Source organism: Hemitrygon akajei, chromosome 16 (genome assembly GCF_048418815.1).
Source record: "Hemitrygon akajei chromosome 16, sHemAka1.3, whole genome shotgun sequence".
Taxonomy (NCBI): Eukaryota; Metazoa; Chordata; class Chondrichthyes; order Myliobatiformes; family Dasyatidae; genus Hemitrygon; species Hemitrygon akajei.
Window position 1 is genome coordinate 15,571,185 of NC_133139.1, and position 23,046 is coordinate 15,594,230.

General features: G+C 37.9%; 1 protein-coding gene across 1 annotated transcript in view; it reads right to left on the minus strand.

Annotated features, from left to right (window-relative positions):
* Positions 1-419: 419 nt before the first annotated feature.
* Positions 420-23,046, minus strand: part of bsg (basigin) — a 29,781-nt gene continuing 7,154 nt past the window's right edge. The window contains exons 2-9 of the mRNA XM_073068291.1: positions 22,073-22,420; positions 20,972-21,149; positions 17,727-17,815; positions 15,227-15,363; positions 13,913-14,186; positions 4,693-4,717; positions 4,521-4,603; positions 420-2,224 (exon numbers count right to left, since the gene is read on the minus strand). Of these exons, the coding sequence (XP_072924392.1) occupies positions 4,543-4,603; positions 4,693-4,717; positions 13,913-14,186; positions 15,227-15,363; positions 17,727-17,815; positions 20,972-21,149; positions 22,073-22,420 (1,112 nt within the window). The 3' untranslated portion in view covers positions 420-2,224; positions 4,521-4,542. The remainder of the gene's footprint in view (positions 2,225-4,520; positions 4,604-4,692; positions 4,718-13,912; positions 14,187-15,226; positions 15,364-17,726; positions 17,816-20,971; positions 21,150-22,072; positions 22,421-23,046) is intronic.

The window sequence follows — 23,046 nt, forward strand, 5'->3', positions numbered from 1 at the left end:
GATTGGGCAAATCTTATTCCATCACAGTGTGCAAAGCCAAGAGACTTGTCCAAAAAGACCACTGGCTGTAACAGCTGTGAGAGATGGCTTAACTAAGTAGTGAGCAAAGGGGATCAATACTTTTGAACTGCTAACATTTCAGTTTTCGAATTTTTTGTTTTTCCATTTTTTTGGGGCTCTACTGGGGATAAAATAGGAGCATGTGATTCACAAGTAAAATTTCTCAGTTAAATTGATCAAAATCCCTGGTTGTAACATTCATTTATGTGAAGGATTGAGGGCTGAATACTTTTACAAGGCACTGTGTACACAAGCATTCTCAAGTATTACTTCAGAAATATTTCATCAGAAAGTAGTACTACTAATTGAGAAATAGCTGTAACTGAACTTGAGGAAAAATGCAAAATTTACAGGTGGAATTGATAAAATCAAAAATTTTAATGTGAATTCAGACACAGGTATTGCATACTGTTGAGGCAGTGTAGCAACATGAATTTAAAAATATTATCTAATTTCATCTTGAATAATCATTTAGCAATTAAGATTCAGCAGGAATTAATGCATAACAATTAACAGTGATGGCCAAATACTGCAAACTATCCTCAGTCTATACAAAAATTACATATTTCCAAATCAGATACATTGCCATGAGGATTTCACCAAAAGCAAAACTGACAATAATTGTACTGCTTTCCCATATCAATCACTGAGCGTAAAATTAACATGCAGTGTCACTAGGGCCAACATTTCAAACTCTGGTGAGCAAGGATTGTTCATTTTAAAGATTAAAAAGGCAGAAACTGCAAGCAACAAAAGTAACCATGTTATTTGGGTCTTTTCTTTCCTGGACAAATAGGCAGCAAAAATATTGGCAATCTAAGTTCCATGAACAATGGCACTAAAAGTACAATAGTAACACACTGTGCTATAAATATATTCACACAGAAAACTAGGAATTGCAGCCTACAAAGCAAGAAAATAATGTCTGTTGAAGACTAGAGATCATGCACAATCTTACCAGTAAACTAAAGAGGGAAAGTTGAAAAATATTTTTGAGGTCAATAATTGAGCTTTAGGAAATCACTGAAGTACACTCAACATTTTCAAATATTGAATTTGGAATGATTTCTCAAATGAAATCCAGAGTGGGTTGGTGAAGGTTTACAGGTGTGGGGAGGTCTGGAGTCTCAGTCCCATTTAAAGAGAACTAATGAGCCATTCATCCTAAATAGATGGCTCCAACAAAAATTACTGGATTCAGACCAGCTCGTGGTGGAATCGGATTCCTTAAGCCTATGATGGCAGCAATCTAGATTTTTCTGATGGAAATTGCACAATTGTTTTTCCCTCAAATTACCTTCAAGGGCCTGAAAATACTGCCCGACTGGTTTGATGGAACTGACGTATATGGCTAACTATAAAATTGGTATGGAAGCATATTAGTTGCTGCTTCTGGGTAGATTCCCATCACCTACATAGTATAAATCAGAACAAAGATCACTGCTTTGATTTAACTATTGTACTGCCTAACCATCAGTCTGCGGGCAATCCTAGCCTGTTTCCATGATAACCATTGAAATATAAATGGGATAGACTGGAGTATTATCCAAATAACTAAAGGAAGACAGACCCCCTTGCCCATTTGTCACAACCAGTGAATTTAGTAACTATCACTTCTTTGGGTACGCATCAATTAGAGGGAATAACATGACAACATCAGAGAAATTCACTAGCATCACACTACATACATCAGAAGCCAATTTGAAAATTTTAACATGCAGGATTAAAAACATGAGAATAGCAAGACAGCATCCTTACTGTTGACCTATATGTGACAAGGGTATTTACAAATTCCAGCCAAAATAATTATGGTAATCTATAATTTATATAAAGTAGGACGATAAATATTACTGTTTAACAGAACATAGTTTCCAATCCAATTGTTAAGAAAAAGAACATCTTTATCAAGAACATTTTAGTCCAGTTTATACAGGTGAGATAGGCCTAGAACTTTACATTGTTCCTCTAATTGACTGCTGGTGCCAGCGACATTACACTGTAGTTAAAAGGCACCAGCAGTTAAATTGTTAAACAGTTTTTCCTGAAGATCCAAATGATCCACGCATCGATCAAATATTTGAATCGTGTTGAAGGTGACATTCTTTATACCAACTTGAAAACCTGTCCATTTTGCAGTCTTGCTTAAAGTTGTGTCGGTCTCTTCCTATGGGGAAGAAAAGTGACTTTGACTAATTTTGATCATCAATCAGAACGAAAAAAATAAATGAGTAAATGGGAAGTATGACACAATATGTCAAAGAAATCAAGTTTCCATTAAACGTGTTCTGCATATTTTAACTCAATGGACTGTCACTTAAATTAAGTCATGCAATTTACAAATAATTCCCAACACAGAAGTTTGAATTTGGTGTACAGCACCTAAATTTGCACCCAAAGTGATCCAATAATATCAAAATCTTTCAATGAGCCACTATTCTGAAAATATGGTACACCAACGAGCAGAATTAATAATGACCTTCCTATTAGCCACCATCACTTTTCAAATCATGCACCATTTCTTTGTTCCCAATATTCTGATACTGGGCAATCTACGTTTTTCGTCACTAATCTCCTTTCATTGTATAAAGATTTACAGTTAGCTTTATTGTTTGCTGCAAATTCTTTCTCATTTTTATTCTTGCTCATTCAATCATTTTGTCTATGCTAAATTCCAAACTGCTCCCAAATTTTGGGACTGATGATGCTTCAGGCAGTTATACATCTCCTCTTCGCACCAACACTATGTCTAATATCACTTATAGCCCACAAATGAACCAATTTTCCTAATTTTGATAGGAATTCCTGTGTGCATTCTTTAAGTATTATCCATTGCCTAATTATAGTCAATCCATTTAGCAAAACTGCTCACTCCCCTTCCAAATCCATCAAATGCCATTGAAATCTTCATTACCATATCATGGTCACTCTTTAAGAAAACACAAAGACAATTATTCCTTTCACATCATACCCAACTTCACTGCCTACAATCCCTTTTTATTCAAGTGTCTATAGTGTATTTCTGATTTCCATTTTCCATTTGTTTTCTTTCCAGTGTCTGTTGCTCATTTCCTTCATCAACTTCCCTTCGAACTTGCCGTAATCAGTTTGCTTTAGCATGTGTCAATCATATACTCATTTATTTTTACTTTCTTTTTGAACATCCAAAGACCTCCCACTTCAATGCCTCATGAAATGCACCTAGACTACCTGAAACTTAACATAAGGGCTAACACACACAAAATGCTGGAACTCAACAGGTCAGGCATCATCTATGGAAATGACTTTCAAGTTGACATTTTGGGCTGAGACCCTTCTTCAGGACTGAGGATTGGGGTGGGGAGAAGATGCCAGATTAAGAAAGGTGGGGAGAAGCGAAGGAGGCTAGCTGGAAGGTGATAGATGAAGCCAGGAGGGTGGGAAAGGTCAAAGGTTGGAAAAAGAGGAATCCAATAGGAGAGGAGAGTAGACAATAGGAGAAAGTAAAGGAAGAGAAGTCACAGGGGAAAAGGTGCCCCTTTGTGCCATTATTCATTCACATATCAAGGCTTGATTTGAAGCCTTTTCAGTTCAGAATAATGGAATGATTGAATTCATAGTATTCCTTACATTAGAGAAAGCCAGATTTGCCTCAATTGTCGATGATCCCTCCCATCTTTCCAACAATCTCTTTGACCCTCTACCATTAGGCAGGAGGTAACACAGCATCGGACAAGGAATATTAGGATGGGAAATAGCATCTTCCACCAGCCCACAAAGCTACTGAACTCCCTGCCACCACTTAGGTCTTATCATCTATGAAGCATGAATAGCATCATATTGTTTACTTTCTAAAACCTGTGTCATAAATGTACCTTATTATTTGTTAATTCATTTGTGGTATTACTACCTTGTATGTTCTGTGACAGTAACTTGGGCTGGAGGAACGTTGTTTTGCTTGGTGGTAAAAAATGTGTATGGCTGAATGACATTAAACTTGAATCTGAAACTGGTAGTTAAAAATATTATTGAAAATGACTGACTCTGAAATTCTGTACTATCAGGTGCCTATTTGTGGATGTAACAGATCAGATGGCTTAGAACATAGAGTAAGGACTCTTTTACTCAACATTTAACTGAAGCAAAATCACAACAACTTATTATTTGATTATCACTTTGCTTTCTTTGGGATGTTACTGTGCACAAATGAGTTGCTATCTTGTTTACATTACGCTAGTGCCCATACTTGGAAAGTAGCTCATTGACTGCAAACTTTATTTTAATCAGAACTAAAACCTTTTTTGGACATTTGATCTTAGAAAGAAATATTATATCCTCCCAAAATACACTGATATTGCTGTGTCATTTAAGAGAGATCGATCAACATGCAAGTTTAGCAAATCAGGATATGAGACTGGAACTTTTAAAAAAGAAAATTTCAAATAAGGTATGGACTTAGTTGTTCAAATAAAAAAAACACCAACCTGTCATCGAGGTGGTATCAAATCAGTTAGAATTTCGCTGCCTGATATTTTTATCCTTGTGATTTGTAGCTGAATTGCTTTTCCTGCCAAAGAAATTAGGAATTAGTTAACATCTGTCTGCAACGACTAAATTTAAAGTAGTATCTTAAATATGAAAGTTGGGTAAACTTACAAAGGTGCAGATCCTTGTTCATCATCTGTTTAACATCCAATTCACATGCAAACACAACAAAAGGAGAGGGTTTAGTAATAGTATGTTAAGATATTTAATGAATTTATTGCTATTTGCATATTCTGGGATTCAACTTCTTAAAAACCATTTATGTAGGTCAACTCTAATAAAGGTTGCTCCATAAGCAGTTAGAATCCTTTGAGCAAAGAAGAAACCCCTTGATAATTAAGTGGGAGCTTTTCACAGCAATTTTCTGGTGTTGAAGTACAGAAATTAATTATTAATATTGAAAGATGGAACACATTGGCGTAAAAGTGCCAATAGTATTCAATCAAAGTCTCACTTAAACTATTTTTGCAATCCGGTCATACAATGTGCAACTCTTGTTTTGCCAAGACTCCCCACATTTTGCAGAACACATTGTCCAATTGCAGTGAATGATCCACACCAGACTTCTGACACCAAGACTGCATCATCTTTATCTCAAAATACAGTTCATGAAGTTTTCTTCAGACCTTAAAACACTTACTTGGTTGAGATTCATTCCCTAAAATCATGAATTCATACTACTCTTTCACTGCAATTCTCAAACTTACGTTAAGCCTGAAAGCAGAAAAGCAGCAACTTCTTGTTTCTCAAATCAATACTAGAAGCTGCAGATTTAGCAGCTGTTTTGTACACAAGGCAAGCTGTTTAGCATTGTTTGCCTTAAATGAGATATACTTAGGCTCAAGGTTTTACAATATTCGTTTACTCTTTTTTTGCTCAAAGTACAACAAATTAAATACAATAATTTAAAAGAAAATTCCAGATTAGATATTGCTAAGAAATTCTGTATATATCAAAATCTGTTTTAAACAGACTTTGTACACACAGATGAGCCTTGAGGCTAATCTCATTTGTCTTCTCCTTCTCAATACTGTAAATCAAAAACAAGCACAACTGCCCAAACCTGATTCTTACATGCTGTCTGGGATGTTCATCAAACAATATTCTACTAACAATTTAATTGAAAGAAATTCTGTTTGGACAATGGATATGTTAATTTAGGGAAACTTATCTTATTGGTCAATCTTGACCAGGTACTTAAAGGTAAATCAGATGGAAATGGGAAGTAAGCTGGCTATTTAAATACTATTTAGAGATAACCAGGGAGAGAAATTAAATGGATAGTTCTACTATAGCATCAGCAAGTACAAAAACTTCCATGTTACATCATTCCATGATAGAATCATTAAGATTTCCTGCCCACAGTGGAAACTGATAAAATTACAATTGTCAAACTTCCCACCTGCAATTTTTAAAAAATCTTTGAGCAACATTCTTTGTATAATTATGTTCCAATGGAGTTATTTATATCACATGAAATCAGTAGTACCACTGTTAATTCACTGCAGAAAAATACACTAAATGGCACTAAAAATGACAAATTCTAAAAATGAATTTAGATCTGCAATTACCATGAAATTCTGTTTAGGCTTGTGTAAAGATTTACCATGTTTATTGCATAGTGACTTGCTAAAAGATGGGAAATTCTGTAATCATACACTGATGATTTTAGTTTTGTATGTTGTGGAATTTAAACATAGCCTTGTGTCTAACATTACAAGGACAGGTCTAATTTTAACTTCCTTATTGTGCACCTTATGTTGTAAAATTATTGTTCAAAGCCAAGAGATGGTATTCACATGTTGGCTTTACAACATCACACTGAAATAATAGAAAAGAATCAGCTGAACTAGCAAGTTATTTGATTTACAGTAACTTAATGCTAAACACATGAATAGCACAACTGTGTGAAGAAGGCAGGAACCTGAACTTTAGGCGGCTCATCCAATGGAATATATCCTTTTAAGACCAACATGCATGTTAATCCACTTACCGCAGGATATGAACCAGCAGCAAATGGGAAAGAAAACATTTTGCTTGAATTAAGTAAAGACAACCTTGAACTGCATGCTGGACACTAACCAGAAACCTTAAAGTTTCAATTCTCTACAAAATTCACTAACACCTAAATGACAATTAAACTAATCACGTTCTATAATCAAACAACCAGGTAATGAATTTGGTCTTTCTAGTAGCATGAAGCTCAACAGTATCTACCAACCTACATAAGCTAAGCTGTCAATGAGCCCAAGGAAAAAAAAAGTTGATCAGCATATTTCTGTAACTCTAGCACAAGCTGCTCAAATTTGAAAGAAACTTATTTGTAATCTTATAAATGTCATAATAGCACAATGGAATTCATTTGTTGACTATTTCACAGCACAAAATTTAATCAAGCCCTCACTGGTGAATTGAATTCCCTTTCTGGTGGTGTTATCACACAGGCAGGTTACAGAAAAGAGTCACACTCAGTTCTACTCCATTTTAAAGTATGGCAAGAATGGAACTTTTACTAGATACCACAAGCATTGTGCTTTACCTTAGCTGCCACTTTTTACATTTCCTGAACAAGACAGTAGAGGGATAAATTGGTATGGGTGGGCTAAGACTTCATAAAGGTATCTGCTTGAAAGGTTAGCACCAAGCTCCAGAACAAAGCCATCTCTTTGCTTCAACTGTGCTTGGTTTCCCAGGGGCCAAAGGATCTGGGAACTGAAGTTGCAAGAATTCCCAAATACAATAGCTAAATGACTTCTTTTTTTAAAAAAAAAAAATGGTGCCACAACTGGAACTTCACCTAGTGCCTCAGGGATCTGTTCTGGGGCAACTTCTCTTTGTGATTTTTATAAATGACCTGGATGAGGAAGTGAAGGATGGGTTAGTAAAATTGCTGATGACACAAAGATTGGGGGTCTTATGAATAGTATGGAGGGCTGTCAGAGGTTACAGTGGGACATTGATAGGATGCAAAACTGGGCTGATGAGTGGCAGATGGAGTTCAACCTAGATATGTGTGAGGTGGTTTATTTTGGTAGGTCAAATATAATGGCAGAATATAGTATTAATGGTAAGACTCTTGGCAGTGTGGAGGATAAGAGAGATCTTGGGATCCGAGTCCATAAGACACTCATAGATGCTGTGTGGTTAAGACATATGGTGCTTTGGCCTTCATCAACTGTGGAATTGAGTTGAGAGATAATGTTGCAGCTAAACAGGACCCTGGTCAGACCCCTCTTGGAGTACTGTGCTCAGTTCTGGTCACTTCACTGCAGGAAGGATGTAGCAACAAAAGAAAGGGTGCAGAGGAGATTTACAAGGATGTTGCCTGGATTGGGGAGCATGCCTAATGAGAACACGTTGAGTGAACTTGGCCTTTTCTCCTTACTGCGACAGATGATGAGAGGTGACCTGGGGCATTGATCGTGTGGATAGTCAGAAGCTTCTTCCCAGGGCCGAAATGGCTAGCATGAGAGGGCAGAGTTTTAAGGTGCTTGAAGTAGGTACAAAGGAGATGTCAGGAGTAAGTTGTTTTTTTTAAAAAATGCAGAGAGTGGTGATTGCATGGAATGGGCTGCCAGCGTCGGTGGTGGAGGTGGATACAACAGGGTCTTTTAAGAGACTCCTGAATAGGTACATTGAGATTAGAAAAATAGAGGGCTATGGGTAACCCAAGGTAATTTCAAAAAGAAGTACATGTTCAGCACAGCACGATGGGCCGAAAGGCCTGTATTCTGACATAGGTTTTCTATGTTTCGAAGTACTCCCACTATTATCTATCCCATTCTCCATAATCAGAGCTCTCCCCTACCCCTGGCTTTGTCATTCAAGATACTCTCAGGATAAGGACCTTGTCGCACCCTCAAACTCTACCCTCTTCTAGCGGTAGTCTTAACCAACAGCTTATTAAGACCATAAGATATAGGAGACGTAGGCCATTCGGCCCATTGAGTCTACACCACCATTCAATCATGAGTTGATCCAATTTTTCCAGTCATCCCCACTCTCCTGCCTTCACCTCATACCCTTTGATACCCTGGGCTAATCAAGAACCTATCTATCTCTGCTTTAAATACACCCAATGACTTGGCCTCCAGAGCTGTTCTTGGCAACAAATTTACCACCTTCTGACTAAAGTAATTTATGAACATCTCAGTTCTAAATGGACGCCCTTCAATCCTGAAGTTGTGCCCACTTGTCCTAGAGTCCTCTACCATGGTTAATAACTTTGCCATATTTAATCTGTTCAGGTCTTTTAACATTTGCAATGTTTCTATGAGATCCTCCCTCATTCTCCTCAACTCCAGGGAATTCAGCCCAAGAGTTGCCAGGCGTTCCTCATATGGTAACCCTTTCTTTTCTGGAATCATTTTTGTGAATCTTCTCTGAACCTCCTCCAATGTCCTTTCTAAAATGAGCCCAAAACTGCATACAGTACTCCAAATGTGGTCTCACGAGTACCTTATAGAGCCTCAGCATCACATCCCTGCTCTTATATTCTATACCTCTAGAAATGAATGCCAACATTGCATTTGCTTTCTTCACAACCAACTCAACCTGGAGGTTAACTTTTAGGGCATCTTGCACAAGGACTCCCAAGTCCCTCTGCATCTCTGCATTTTGAATTCTTTCCCCATCTAAATAATAGTCTGCCTGTTTATTTCTTCCAAAGTGCATGACCATACTTTCCAACATTGTATTTCATTTGCCACTTCTTTGCCCATTCCCTTGAACTATCCAAGTCTCTCTGCAGGCTCTGTTTCCTCAACACTACCTGCTCCTCCACCTATCATTGCATCATCAAAAAATTTAGCCACAAATCCATTAATACCGTAGTGCAAATCATTGACATACATTGTAAAAAGCAGCGTCCCCACGCCAACCCATGAAACTCCACTAGTAACCGCCAGCCAGACTGAATAGGATCCCTTTATTCCCATTCTGTTTTCTGCCGACCAGCCAATGCTCCACCCACACTAACTTCCTTGTAATTCCATGGGCTTTTATCTTGCCAAGCAGCCTCATGTGCGACACCTTGTCAAAGGCTTTCTGAAAATCCAAGTACACCACATCTACTGCATCTCCTTTGCCTATCCTGCTTGTAATTTCCTCAAAGAATTGCAGTAGGTTTGTCAGGGAGGATTCTCCTTTCAGGAAACCATGCTGGCTTTGGTCCATTTTGTCATGTGCCTCCAGCTACTCCTAATCTCATCCCTAACAATCGATTCCAACAACTTCCCAACCACTGATGTCAGACTAACAGGTCTATAGTTTCCTTTCTGCTGCCTCCCACCCTTCTTAAATAGCAGAGTAACATTTGCAATTTTCTAGTCATCCGGTTAAATGCCAAAGTCTATCAATTCTTGAAAGATTATCTTTAATGCCTCCACAAGCTCTCTAGCTACTCCCTTCAGAACCCGAGGGTGCATTCCATCAGGTCCAGGAGATTTAAACCACAATCAGACCATTAAGCGTCCTGAGCACCTGCTTAGTCAGAATTTTCAGTGCACAAACTTCGTTTCCCTGACATTCTTGAATGTCCGGTATACTACAGACATCTTCCACTGTGAACACCAAGTACACTGCAGATGCTGTGGTCAAATCAACACGTACAACACACTGGAGGAACTCAGCAGGTCGGGCAGCATCCGTGGAAACGAACAGTCAACGTTTCAGGCCGAGACCCTTCATCAGGACTGAGGAAGGAAGGGGCAAGGGCCCTATAAAGAAGGTGGGAGGAGGGTGGGAAGAAGGCTGCTACTACTCTCCTCTACTGCCATGATGAGGCTAAACTCAGGATGGAGGAGCAACACCTCATATACCATCTGGGTAGTCTCCAGCCCCTTGGTATGAACATCAAATTCTCCATCTTCCAGTAGTTCCCTCCCTCTCCCTTCCACCATCCCACTTTCACTCTGCCTCCTCTTCCAGCTGCCCATCACCTCTTTCATGATTCTGCCTGCTTCTACTACCCATACTACTTTCCCCTTACATTCCTTCTTCACCTCTCCTGCCTATCCCCTCCCCCACCCTTTGGTCTTTCCTCTGATTGGTTTTTCACCTGGCACCTACCAGCCTTCTCCTTCCCACCCTCCCCCACCTTCTGTATAGGGCCCCTGCCCCCTCCTTCTTCAGTCCTGATGAAGGGTCTCGGCCTGAAACGTTGACTGTTCGTTTTCACAGATGCTGCCCAACCTGCTGAGTTCATCCAGCGTGTTGTACGAGCTAATTTCTTCCACTGTGAAGACTGATACAAATTACACATTCAGTTCCTCTGCATCTCTCATTACAATATCTTCAGTGTCATTTTGTTTGGTCCTATATATACCCTCGACTCTTTTACCCTTTATTTACTTAAAAAATCTTTTGGTATCGTCTTTGATATTAGCTGCCAGCTTCCTTTCATAATTCATCTTTTCCTACCTAATGAGTTTTTTAGTTTCCTTCTTCAAGCTTTTAAAAGTTTCCCAATCCTCTATTTTACCAGTAATTCTGGCTTCCTTGTATGCCCTCTTTTGCTTTTACTTTGGCTCTGACTTCACATGTCAGAGCAGATATTATTATTTACATTATAGCCTCTCCATCTGGCCAACAACAGGATTTTGACCTTTCCTAGATACCAAATCATTTCAAACACTGGAATTACTACATCTAGTAGAAGGAACAGAAAATACTCCTTTGTCACAATTGCCAGCCAATGCAATTGTTTAATGAAAAACATAGCTGATTCCAAGTTTGACAGCAGCACAAGACTACATTTCTCTCCCCTTCACTAAAACTATCTGTCAAAATCTGGCAGAAGATGAAACCAAAAAAATTGTAAATTGGCAAAACTATGTCATCAGATGATCTAAAGGCAAGATAAAGCTAAGACAAGGAAAATAATTCTTAGAAGGTGACAAGAAAGCAGATAACATTGCATTATCAACATGACACTATTTGCTTTCATAAAAAACAGTACAAGTCCATCTTAACCTAAATTCCATGATAAATACAGAGGTTGAAGAATAGTGTTGGTGAATGTTAGTGTTTTTGCTTTGTGAATTAGATCTCAGGAGCAAATTCACAAATTGAAGTCTCAAATAAAAGCACAACTTATCTAGCACAATTTGTTAAAATGGATAATTTGCAAATATTACAATATAAAAAGTTAATACTCAAATCAGCTTCTCTTTCAGATTATTTCCTGGTTTTTAGATGTACTGGTTGACAGAATCTCAAATCACTTTGCTCAAACAAAACCATGTAAAATTGCCAGATTTTTTTTTAAAACCCAAGTCACAGACACTGCTCAAACACACCAATAAAAACATAAAGGGTTAAAATAGATCCGGGAAAACATTGTAATTATTTCAATACTTAACTGTAAACTGTTCCAAGCTTGTACTGATTACACCCAAAAGCTCAAAATACTGATAAGATTTACGGATTATGCAAGATGGTCATTTTACAGCTCCAATAACACTTCAATCTCCAAAACACAAGTCCCTTAAAATTTTCCCCTTCAACATTTAAGACCTTTCTTAAAACAAGCCTCTTCAACTGCTATTCCAACACTCAAAATAAAAACTATACGCGAAACACTCAGGAAATTGCCAAATGCATAAGCAGCACAAACCTGATGTGTGCTTTCAGCATTTGTTTTTGATTGTATCAGTGACCAATGACAACTTCCTGCAGAGTTCACTAAACTACTACTACTTTTTAAAAATATACTTTTACTACTAATCTATATGAAATTGGAGACCATGATTTACATTTTGATCATGTTTTTGGGTGTACTGAGCAATTTGGTGCTTTTGCTGTCACATAGGGAATTCATCATGCTTGAGAGTGAGACTGAGAACGGTGTGTGCGGTCTAATGGCAGAGCATGAACCCATGATCAGCTCCAATTCTCCACTAAATAATTGATTAAAGCCTCAAGCAAGATTGAAATTAATGACTACTAGAGTGGAGGGCCAGGTGTTCAACGTTGTCTGCTTGTGTCTGGCGAATCTCCTTTTCACTTGCTGCCAGAGAAAGGCACCATTGTCTTGAGTATTGGGCAAGGCTTGATTAGCACATCTCGTGGATTGGACTCATATTTAGAGGACACTGCAGTTCATGTTATTTTTTCCCCCCGATTTCCTATTGTAATTTTTGCGCGATTTTGATCGGTGCAGACTGGCTCTGCGGCCTGCAGTCTACAAATGACACAGTGTTAAATTGAACTGAACATTCCTTGATTGTTTCAAGGATTCTACAGCTTGATGTTTAATATTGTGTTATTTGCTCGTTTCATTCTTTTTTTGTACACCAGGGGTTTGCTTTGAATGGGCTCCATGGTGTTTCTTTGTTTTGCGGCTGTCTGTGGGAAAACAAATCTCAAGGTTGTACACTACATACATTGAATATAAATGTACTTTGAATTTTTAACATCTAAATTGTTTCCTGGTGCAAGATCACTATTCTAATTTTTCTTTTGAAAGACTTGTGCTGTTTCACTATTTATTTAATATAAAAATATTTTGACAAATTCTCCCAATCAACCTCCAGAATTCCCTGGGAGCTGATCTCAGGAAATCTCTGATTTTCTGGTGTGGGGGGGGGGGGGGGGGGAGAGGAATTACAACCAATCATTTGCTAATTAATTAATCCATGCTCCCCAACCCCATGGAAAATTCTGCTGCAGAATCTCTAAGTTTGACTGACTTTTATTTGAAGTGGATTTTGCTTTGTTTTAAATTTGACCACTAAAACTACCTCAACTAGACCTATTTTAATCTTTCCCCCTTACACCATCACAAAATAATCCATGACAATTGACACAGAGAAACTGAGGGAAACATAATTTGATAGAGGTAGATGAGAAAAAAAATTGACACAAAAGCTGAAATGAATGAAAATAATAATACAAAATTGTATGCATGAGAATTAAACCACCTATCAATATGGTTCCCATAATGATGGATCTATCTGATTTATTCTTAACACAACAATTATACATATAATCTTTCATCTTAAGATACATTCATCTTAAACACAAAATTAATCAAGTTATTCAAATGCATAAACTCAGAAATGAAGCTTTAAAATAGATTTTGCAGTTTTGTTGGTTGTGGTATCATTGATGCATTCAACATATTCACCTTGCATTGGATACTCCACAATAACATTCAATCAGATGTATCATTATGAAAGAATAAGTCAAGAAAATATCTAGAAAGACCAGTTTCCAAGAATGAATTTAGTCATGATTCCCTGAAATGGCTCATTATGAAACATTCTTGAATCAGCTATAAGCCTGCATTATAATGCATAAATACATATTAAAGATTAAAGTTATAACTTACCATCTGAAATTTCATCAGGCTTTCTCCTTTTCTCATAAATGAAGATAATTGCAACAAGCACAATCACCTCGGCAACAATACCCAAGAAGGGCCAGACAGCAGCATAACGGCTACGAACTCGAAGGTGAATCGTTTCAACTTCTCCACCAACTTCATTAGTTGCATTGCAGAAATAGTCTCCCTGGTCTAACTCAATATCCAGAGAAGAGATGTGCAACTCAGTCTTATTTCCCGTGCTCTTGATGTGAAACTTCTTGGTTCCATTGACAATTTGCTAAATTTGAAATATTAAAATGTTTAAGTAAATAACAATACAACTTTCTAGGTTTCTGCAATTCTAGGAGTGTGTAGTAGAGAGTGTATTGACTGGCTGCCTCATGGCCAGGTGTGGAAACACTAAGCCTTTAAACTAAAGATCCTACAAAAAGTACTGAATTTACCCAGTACATCACAGGTAAAGCCCTCCCAACCACTGAACATATCTACAAGAAACTATCATAAGAAAGCAGCATTCATTATCAAAGATCCTCACTACCCAGGCTATGCTCTATACTTGCTGCTGCCATCAGGCGGAAGATACAAAAGCCTCAGGACTCGCATCACCAGGTTCAAGAACAATTACTACCCCACAGCCATCAGGCTCTTAAACAAAGGGTTAGCTACACTCACTTGCCATCCATTGAGATGTTCCCAAAACCAATGATCTCACTGCAAGGACTCCATCTTGTTATTTCATGTTCTTGTTATTTATTGCTATTTATTTTTTATTTTCATTTATAGATTGTTGTCTTCTGCACTGTAGTTGATCTTTCACTGATAGTTATAGTTACTATTTACAGATTTGCTGAGACACCAGAAAAATGAACCTCAAGTTTGTGTATGGTGACATACATGTACTTCGATAATAAAAATTACTTTGAACTTTAACGAAGGGACTTCAAGTGTATCAGACTACTCTTGGGTCGGATGCTTAAACAAAAATGTTGCTTTTGACCATTTCAAGATTCACCGTATGTAATAAAGTGGCGTGGTATACTCACAAAACTAACTGTAACATTAGACTTGGTTTATAAAATATAACAAAAAAAAAACCAAACCAGTAATGCGACCGCTACCCTTAAAATCTCTGCAACAGTTGCACTCAACACAATAACTTTAAAAATTGAAGAACTAATCAGAAGCTTAATTTGCCCCATAGCAGTAAGAGGAAAAAATATTTTAACCTTTCTTTAAAAAAAATCACAAGTAAAATCAAATTAACTAAGTGGTTTGTCATTTATAATAATTAGTTGGTTATTTTATGTTGCTATTTACCTCAGTACCAGCTTTGGTCTTCCGGGACCATGACCAGTTCTCAACGGGTGGAAACCCGCTACTCTTACATATTAACACTCCACTCTCCCCTTCAGTTCTATGTTCAGATTTCTTCTCTGCAGTTACACCAGGGGAAGCTGGTTAAAAAATAAATAAGTCACAGATTTTTAATCACTCCTTAACTTTTCCTCAACATGCATGTTCATAGATCACAAAAAAGATTAAGAGTCACACAACATGGAAACAGATGTTTTGACCTAAATCATTCATGCCAACTATGTCGCCCAACAAGCTAGTACCATCTGCCCATATTTGGACCACAGTCCCCTAAACATCTCCTATTCACGTACTTATCTAAATTGTTTTTAAATGTTGCTAAAGTGCCTGCCTCAATCACTATTTCTGGTAACTCATCACAAATACTTACCGTCGTTTGTGTGAAGAAGCTGGCCCAAATGTCCCTCTTAAATCTCTTGCCTCTAATCTTAAGTTCGTGCCCTCTTCTTTTTAAGCACCCTTCCATGGGAAAAGTCTACGTGCTTTTACCCTGTCTCCACTCAAGAACTTGTATGTCTTTATCAAACCACCCTGCATAATTCCACATTCCAGGGAGTGTGGTCCCATTCTACACAATTCCTCTTTGTAACTCAGAGACTAAGTCAGGTAACAGCTTGGTAAATCTGTTCTGTACTTTCTAGATCAGATGAATGCCACAATAGTACAATAGTTAGTGTGATGCTATTACACCTTGGGGTGGAGTTCAGAGTTCAATTCCATTCACTGCAAGCACTGCAATACGTCCTCCCTATGAATGTGTGTGTTTCCTCTGGATGATCTAATTTCTTCCCACAGTCCAAAGATGTACCAGTTAGCAAATTCTCCGGTGATCAGGCTAGGGTTAATTAGGTGGGCTGCTGGGTGGTGCAGCTCGTCAGGCTGGAAGGGCCTGTTTCGCACAGTATCTCCAAAATAAATAACTACACAATACTCAAAGTCCAAAAATGATAGTGTTGGATTCCAGTACTATTTATAAAATACTGCAAGTCAAATTGCCTGCTCTTTTACTTCTGAATTTAGTCTAGGCTCTACACAAAGCACACATCTTCATGTCATCTCATAGCTATCTTTACCAAGTAGCTTTGCATATTTGTTCATGGTCTCAATCATAATTGTGAATATGATTCTGTCTCATAAGATAAATAAATGAGGTATTCCTGATAAACCAATAGCTTCAGATTCTATAAAAAATATCTAGGCTGTTGCTGCAAATAGTCTTTGATTAGTGAGACTCACATTTATACTAACTTTTCTCTAGCAGCTGATCTGGCTCCAACTGTAAAGATAACTCTTTAATCTACCTCAGTATTACTAAGGCCAAACATTTGCGATCATTGGGGCTATTAAGGCAGTTAGCAACCTAAGCAGATAACTGTGATGGACACTTGCCGAAAGGCAACGCCCTAATGTAAAATATAAACCACTTCCAGTTCATTAAATACTTGTACCAGCTTCATATTTTCATATCTCCTGAAAATAACTTGCATCGTTTTCTATTTTTACAGTAAATGCATCTGCCATCAGTATAGGATAAATCCAAGTGTTTTCAAAAGGCTTGCATTTATAGTGTACAATACAAGAGACATTTCTAAGTGGTTTAGAATTAACAAGGCAATTCAGAAATGAATGTAGGAAATGTACAGCCAAGGTGCACACAGCAATCAATCTCCCACAAAAAAACAGAAATCCAGCTAATGTACATTCATGGTGATGATTGTGGAATAAATATTAACTCAGATACTGAAAAGAACTCAGCAACAGTAACTCCACTTCAAACATACTTTATAAATACAAGTCTTTAAGGCAGAGATTGATAGACTCTTGATTAGTCAGGGCATGAGGGGTATGGGGAAAAGACAGGACACTGGAGCTGAGAGGAGAAATGGATCAGCCATGTTATGTGGGACATTTGTGCACATTGATTTGAAGCATAATCACACTCTACCTGACAGTCTGGACAAATCCTACCCCTTCTGCCTTTTCCTTATGGGCAGCAGTGTAATTATGACCAAATAATCAGTTTCATGGAAGTTGAATGAGGAACAAACTCTGGCCAGGAAGGTGGAGATAATCTTCACCAGAATACCCTAATACAGTACAATGGTATATTTCCAACTGTCGGAGAGAGCACACTGCTCAGCAATTTTGTACATTCCACCCATCAAACCAAATGATTAAAATCAAGCTTAGAGTGTTTATAATTAAGCCACAGGCAAGCAATTAACTTACTTCACTGCAGTCAGTGTTCCCTTCCTCATATTACTCACATTTACCCTTTCAGACAAATTGTCACATTCAATAGGCAAAAAATAAAATCATCAACACTGCTTGTTTTCCAAAGATATTTCCTTGTACTACCATTTCCATTTACACAATATGCTTCAACAAACGGAAACGCTTTTAGCCTGGTCAGCTTGCACAAAAAAAACTTAATATGCCATACCTTTCACAAGAATGGTACTGCTGACAGCAGGAGTCGTGAAATAATGGCAAGAGTACGCCCCTGAATGTTTTGCATCATCACCCTCTAGTCTGAAGGAATAAGCAGAACAAATGAATTTATTGCAACTGAACAATCCAAACCAGCATACATGAAAAGTAGTGAAGGATGCTTTTTTTTTTAAAAAAAAGCATTTTCATAATTTGTTGGTACATTCTTAACACTAGTTGTGAACACTAAAAAGTTGCCAAATTCTGGCTGCATAGCAACAAGCCTAAAAAACACGTGACTATCTCCTTGAAGTAGTTTAATGCCAAAAGCGGGGGGGAGAAAACATGTTCTATTGGCAACAGCTCAACAGCTTCATCTTAATTCCATTTCTAGGGCTCACTTTACTAACAATAGAACCACTTGCCTGGGATTGAGGAATGCAACTATAATCGGTGGTGATGGGAGGGTGGTCACATAATAAAAAGAGTTCTATTTCCACTGCAACAAATATAAATAGTTCTTTAATACAGGGGGGGGGGGGAATGGTGAAGTTCAGGATCACACAGAATCCTTGGCTAAGAATGTTCATTTCAATATTTGAAAACTACAGTGTTTTGCATTTGGCACTGCAACAGATACAGCTTTCTGCTTGACCCCAGATGTAGGAAAAAGTTGAGAGTGTTTTTAGTTATGTTAACAGACACCATGACTTAACAGCTGAATCAACTTTGAATCTCTATTATGCATAGAGTAAGGTGTTTAAATGATTTATCCGCTTAACAGGTCTTGCAATATAAACACCATGATTTAAGCACATTTGTAGCTTTTTGCTATTTCGGCAGAATTTGTTTTCCAGTATCACAAAATTAGCAGCTATATCATAGCTAGTAATACCTTCCTCTGCCCAGCTAATCCAACAATATTTATGTTAGCAAAAGCACGTCCACCACCAGCTCCACATTTCAAATCCTCCAGAAAGATAATCCCACAGCAAAACTAACATGGAATTGGTCTTACAAATGATTAGCTCAATTCTCAATGAAAAAAAAAACAATAGTTCCATTATTGCCTCTGGAAACAACAAAGCAGGAAGGTGATGGAATTCAGAGGGAAGAGAGGACACTGCTGAATCCACAATATATGAAGATCAGAAAAATGTTCAAGTTGGAACAGAGCAAGAGAGAAAATCTACACATGGAACAGGTTTTGCCCTTCAGCTAACAGTACATAATTTATGGGCATCAGAAAGCAACACTGGTAGAATTTTTTTTAAAGAAAATTAATAAACATACTTCATAAATTACTGAGGAAAAAAATAGACACAGATTCGCCCCAAGCTACAATAGGATCCTGCTCCCAATAATGGTTTATAATCCCGTTTGCAAGTTGGAAATGCAAAGATCTGGCAGTATCTTTAAGTAAAAACTATCGACCATCCAAGGAGCACCTAGGTAAACTAAGAAATTTAGTTGTTTCTCTGCAATATGCAATGATACTGTGGTGAACTGATTTCTAGAAGATTCCTGTAGGCTGCAAAAGCCATCAAATCCATCACACCAATCTCCCAAATGCTTGTACAGTTGCATTCAAGTCAGGTGTTTGAGAAGGACCTGTCAGTGAACAGACTTAATGTGCACATGTAACCCACATGGGAATTGTGTGCACAGCTGTTTGTGTTCATTAGTTATTAACTTCCTCAATGTTTTGCAGTCTAACTGCTAAAACTCCATGGTATATGCTAATTTCTCACTGCAGTCTTTATGAAAGTGTTCTCAATAAGCTGAATTTTAACTCATGATATACATTTGCATTCTGGAAATAGTTCTACAAACATTTGGCTTTTTAGAGACTAGATTATGGATTTCAGTAGTAAACATCATCTATATTAATAATACTCTTGCACTCAGTCTACTGATCTCATTATATCACTGAGATACTACAGGTTAATTTGGATACATGCTCTCTTCTTGCAAAAAATCATTTCCCCAATTAGCCCAAAATAGTTTGTAATCTTTGGTTGAAAGCATTAAATCAAGAAATGAACATACAGATAAGTCAAAACACTTGGAGAGATGTTACCCAGTTAATTCTTATCAGTAATATATATACTTCCCGTTCTATTCTCCCTTAGGATTATTTGGAAGGTTGACTAACTTTGTACAGGTAGTCCCCGAGTTACGAGCATCCGACTTATGAACAACTCGTACTTACGAACCGAGGAAGAACACCGTCCACCATTTTAAGTCAGATCGTGACGCTGTTCACCATTTTAAGTTGTTGCCGTTGACACTGTGTTGAGTGTGTAACTTGGTATTTGGCTTAAATTTTTCTTAGCAAGATTCACCCTGATCCCGCGCCCACCCCCCCTTCCAGTCGGCTGGTGGCGCAGTGAGATCAGAGCCGGGCTTGAGAACGGAGGTTCCTGAGTTCAATCCAGTGACAGACCGCTCCTGAGCACACCGGGTTGATGTCGAGCTCGTAGCTCGACCTCATAAAAAAACCACTGCCACCTCCTGTTTAAATTTCCACGCAGAATACTGAGGAAGATCAAATACCCAAACCCAGCACAGCTCCCTCCCACTTGTCCCAGTTAACCTGTCTCAGTACAGTGGACTTTCGGATCCGAGGAATTCAGTGCGGTGGTCCTTAGGACCCGGCAGAGCTCGGGAGCCAGCAGACCTCGGGACCCGCCGCCTGCAGTGTTTCTGTTCTGTTGATGGGAAGCCATCACGATTGAAAATAAAGTAGAAACAATAAAGCGTTTGGAAAGAAGTGAAAGGTCACTGGAAAAGCGTTAGACTACAGTCAGTCAACGATCAGAACAATATTAAAGGATAAAGTGAGAATAATGGGAGCATGTGAAAAGCCCTGCCCCGATGAAAGCTACAATTATTACTAAGCAACGCAGTGGTTTAATTATTGGAATACATAAGTTTCTTAAGTGTTTTATATACATAGAAAGGTAAAATATATACTATATACTAAGACAAACGTTTGACTAACTGACACTAAATAATACCGGATGTACTTGTTCTGACTTAAAGACTGACTCAGGAATGCAACTTGTTCATAACCCGGGGACTGCCTGTACACATAGCAGGTAGGAGCATAAATAAATGGTATTGTAAGAGGAACAAAGCATTATAGTATCATGAACATGTTTAAGGAACTACTACACCCACCTCTGGAAGGACAAGACAACAAAAATTTTTTGCTCTAAATCATGAAATCAATTCCAGCAGTTATACGAAACATACTTGTATTCCATCAATGGTGAGTCAACTGAATCCTTAGTTGTTGGGATTTCCACATCATCCTTTTTCCATACACGGCCCTCTATAACAGAGGATGGGTTTGTCAGGTTGCAGCTGAGAACGGATCCCTTTACTTTGTCTCTGGATTCTAAGACTTCAGGATCTCTGACAATTATAGGATCTAAAAGCAAAAAGGAACAAAATGAAAAACAATGCAACAAAGCAGGTTATACTTTTAAATGAAAGAAGTCATTAAACACTCAACTCATCTATCAAGCAATCATGAAGAAACATTACAGCATAGATGCTGAATTACCAAAAGGCTCAGTGCCATTTACTTTTTCTGCACCCACCCTCACACTAATCCACCACTGAAAGATTTTCCATTATAACATTTAGCCACTGTAACATCCAGCAAAATCAAGCACAGCATGGCATTGTTTAAAACAAGGGGAAAAAAAGGAGGCTTCAACATTCAAAGTTGATCATGTAGAAAATGGCAGCCATTACATAAATCAATGCAGGAGTCAATCTTAGAATCAAATGCATTGCTCTATCAGAAATTGCTGGGTATCCAATTCCAGTCTATAATGCTAGAAAGATTTCAGGTGCCATCTTCTGGTTATAAAGGTAAAACTAAAGACCTGTAACAGAGTGTGAGATTGCAACATTACAAAAAGATAATCCACATCTTTTATGTTGTATTGCCTTAATGATTAAAGATTTTGCCTAACATTTTCTGTTTGCATTCACACCATCAAAACTGCTGCATTTACTAATTCTCCAGTGGCTTTCTAGATTTCAATGCTACATCAGATTCGTTTGCCCACTAATTTTCAAAATTCAGAATTCTCTAGAACAAATAATGTATTAAGCTCGATTATTCAAAATACAACAAAATTTAGGAAAGCAATCTCACAACTTTGCAACAAGCCACAGGAAAAAGACAGGATAGCTACCAGGGATGAAAAAGGCTAAAGTAACGTTGGTCGTACCAGGGGCTTTTCCTGGAGGGATGACACAGAGGGCAGCAAAATATATACCAGGCACTTGCACTAAGCTACTGGTAAATATCTCCAACTGTGTTTGGTGGCAACAACTCACGTTCAATGACAATTACTGTTGCCTGAGACCGTATCCACTTGATCTTTGGGATCTTTTTTAAATCATTGCGGTAGGGATCATTACTGGCTCTGCATTCATATGTGCCTGTGTCTTCGACAGTTAGATTCATGATGCTGATTGTGCTCTTGGCATCAAGGTTATAGGTGAAGTTGATGTTGACCCGGTGTTGTCGTGCACCATCATACAGCTGTGACATGACTTCAGTGTCATTGCCCTCTACAGTCCACCACTGAATTTCAGGGGTGGGTTTTCCAATTACCTCACAGTGCAATTCTATACTGTCTTCAATTAGCTTCACGTCAGATAGCGGTGACTTTATAAAGCCAGCTGCAATAAAAAGTCATTTGCAACAAAAGAGAAAACTTAAATATAAGCTTATAAACAGAGAAAGCATTGAAAATAAATTCTTATAGTCTGACGTGAACAAATCCAATCCCATAGCTCAGATTTATTAATATGCGAGTGCGACCATAAATCTCTACTCATTAAAGGGAAGGTAGATTTAGCATCCCTCTATAAAGCTCTAAAAAGTGCTCTAAAGTCTTACTTTAAGTTACAGCACACCATAACTCTAGTGTTGCGAATATATTAGGAACAATATCGTAAAACATATTCAACAATGTTTCATTTGTAACATATGTGAATGTGCACCCATTACTACATATCACAGTAATTCTTGCACTACCATCTTATCAATGTGAACTTGAAAATCTTGTACATCTTGTATTTATAAGGCCACTTACTTTTTCTCCTACTCTTAATATTTGTGTATATGTGCACTTGTAATCCTACTATGACAATGTAATTTCCTTTGCAATCAATAAAGTAGATCAGAAAGATCACTTTGCCTTTCAAGTTTCAAATAACAACCTAAACAATATTATAACCAAAATGGGCATCAGTACAACAAATCAAACTTCACAGTTGTAGGGTTGGGGAAAACAGCATCCACC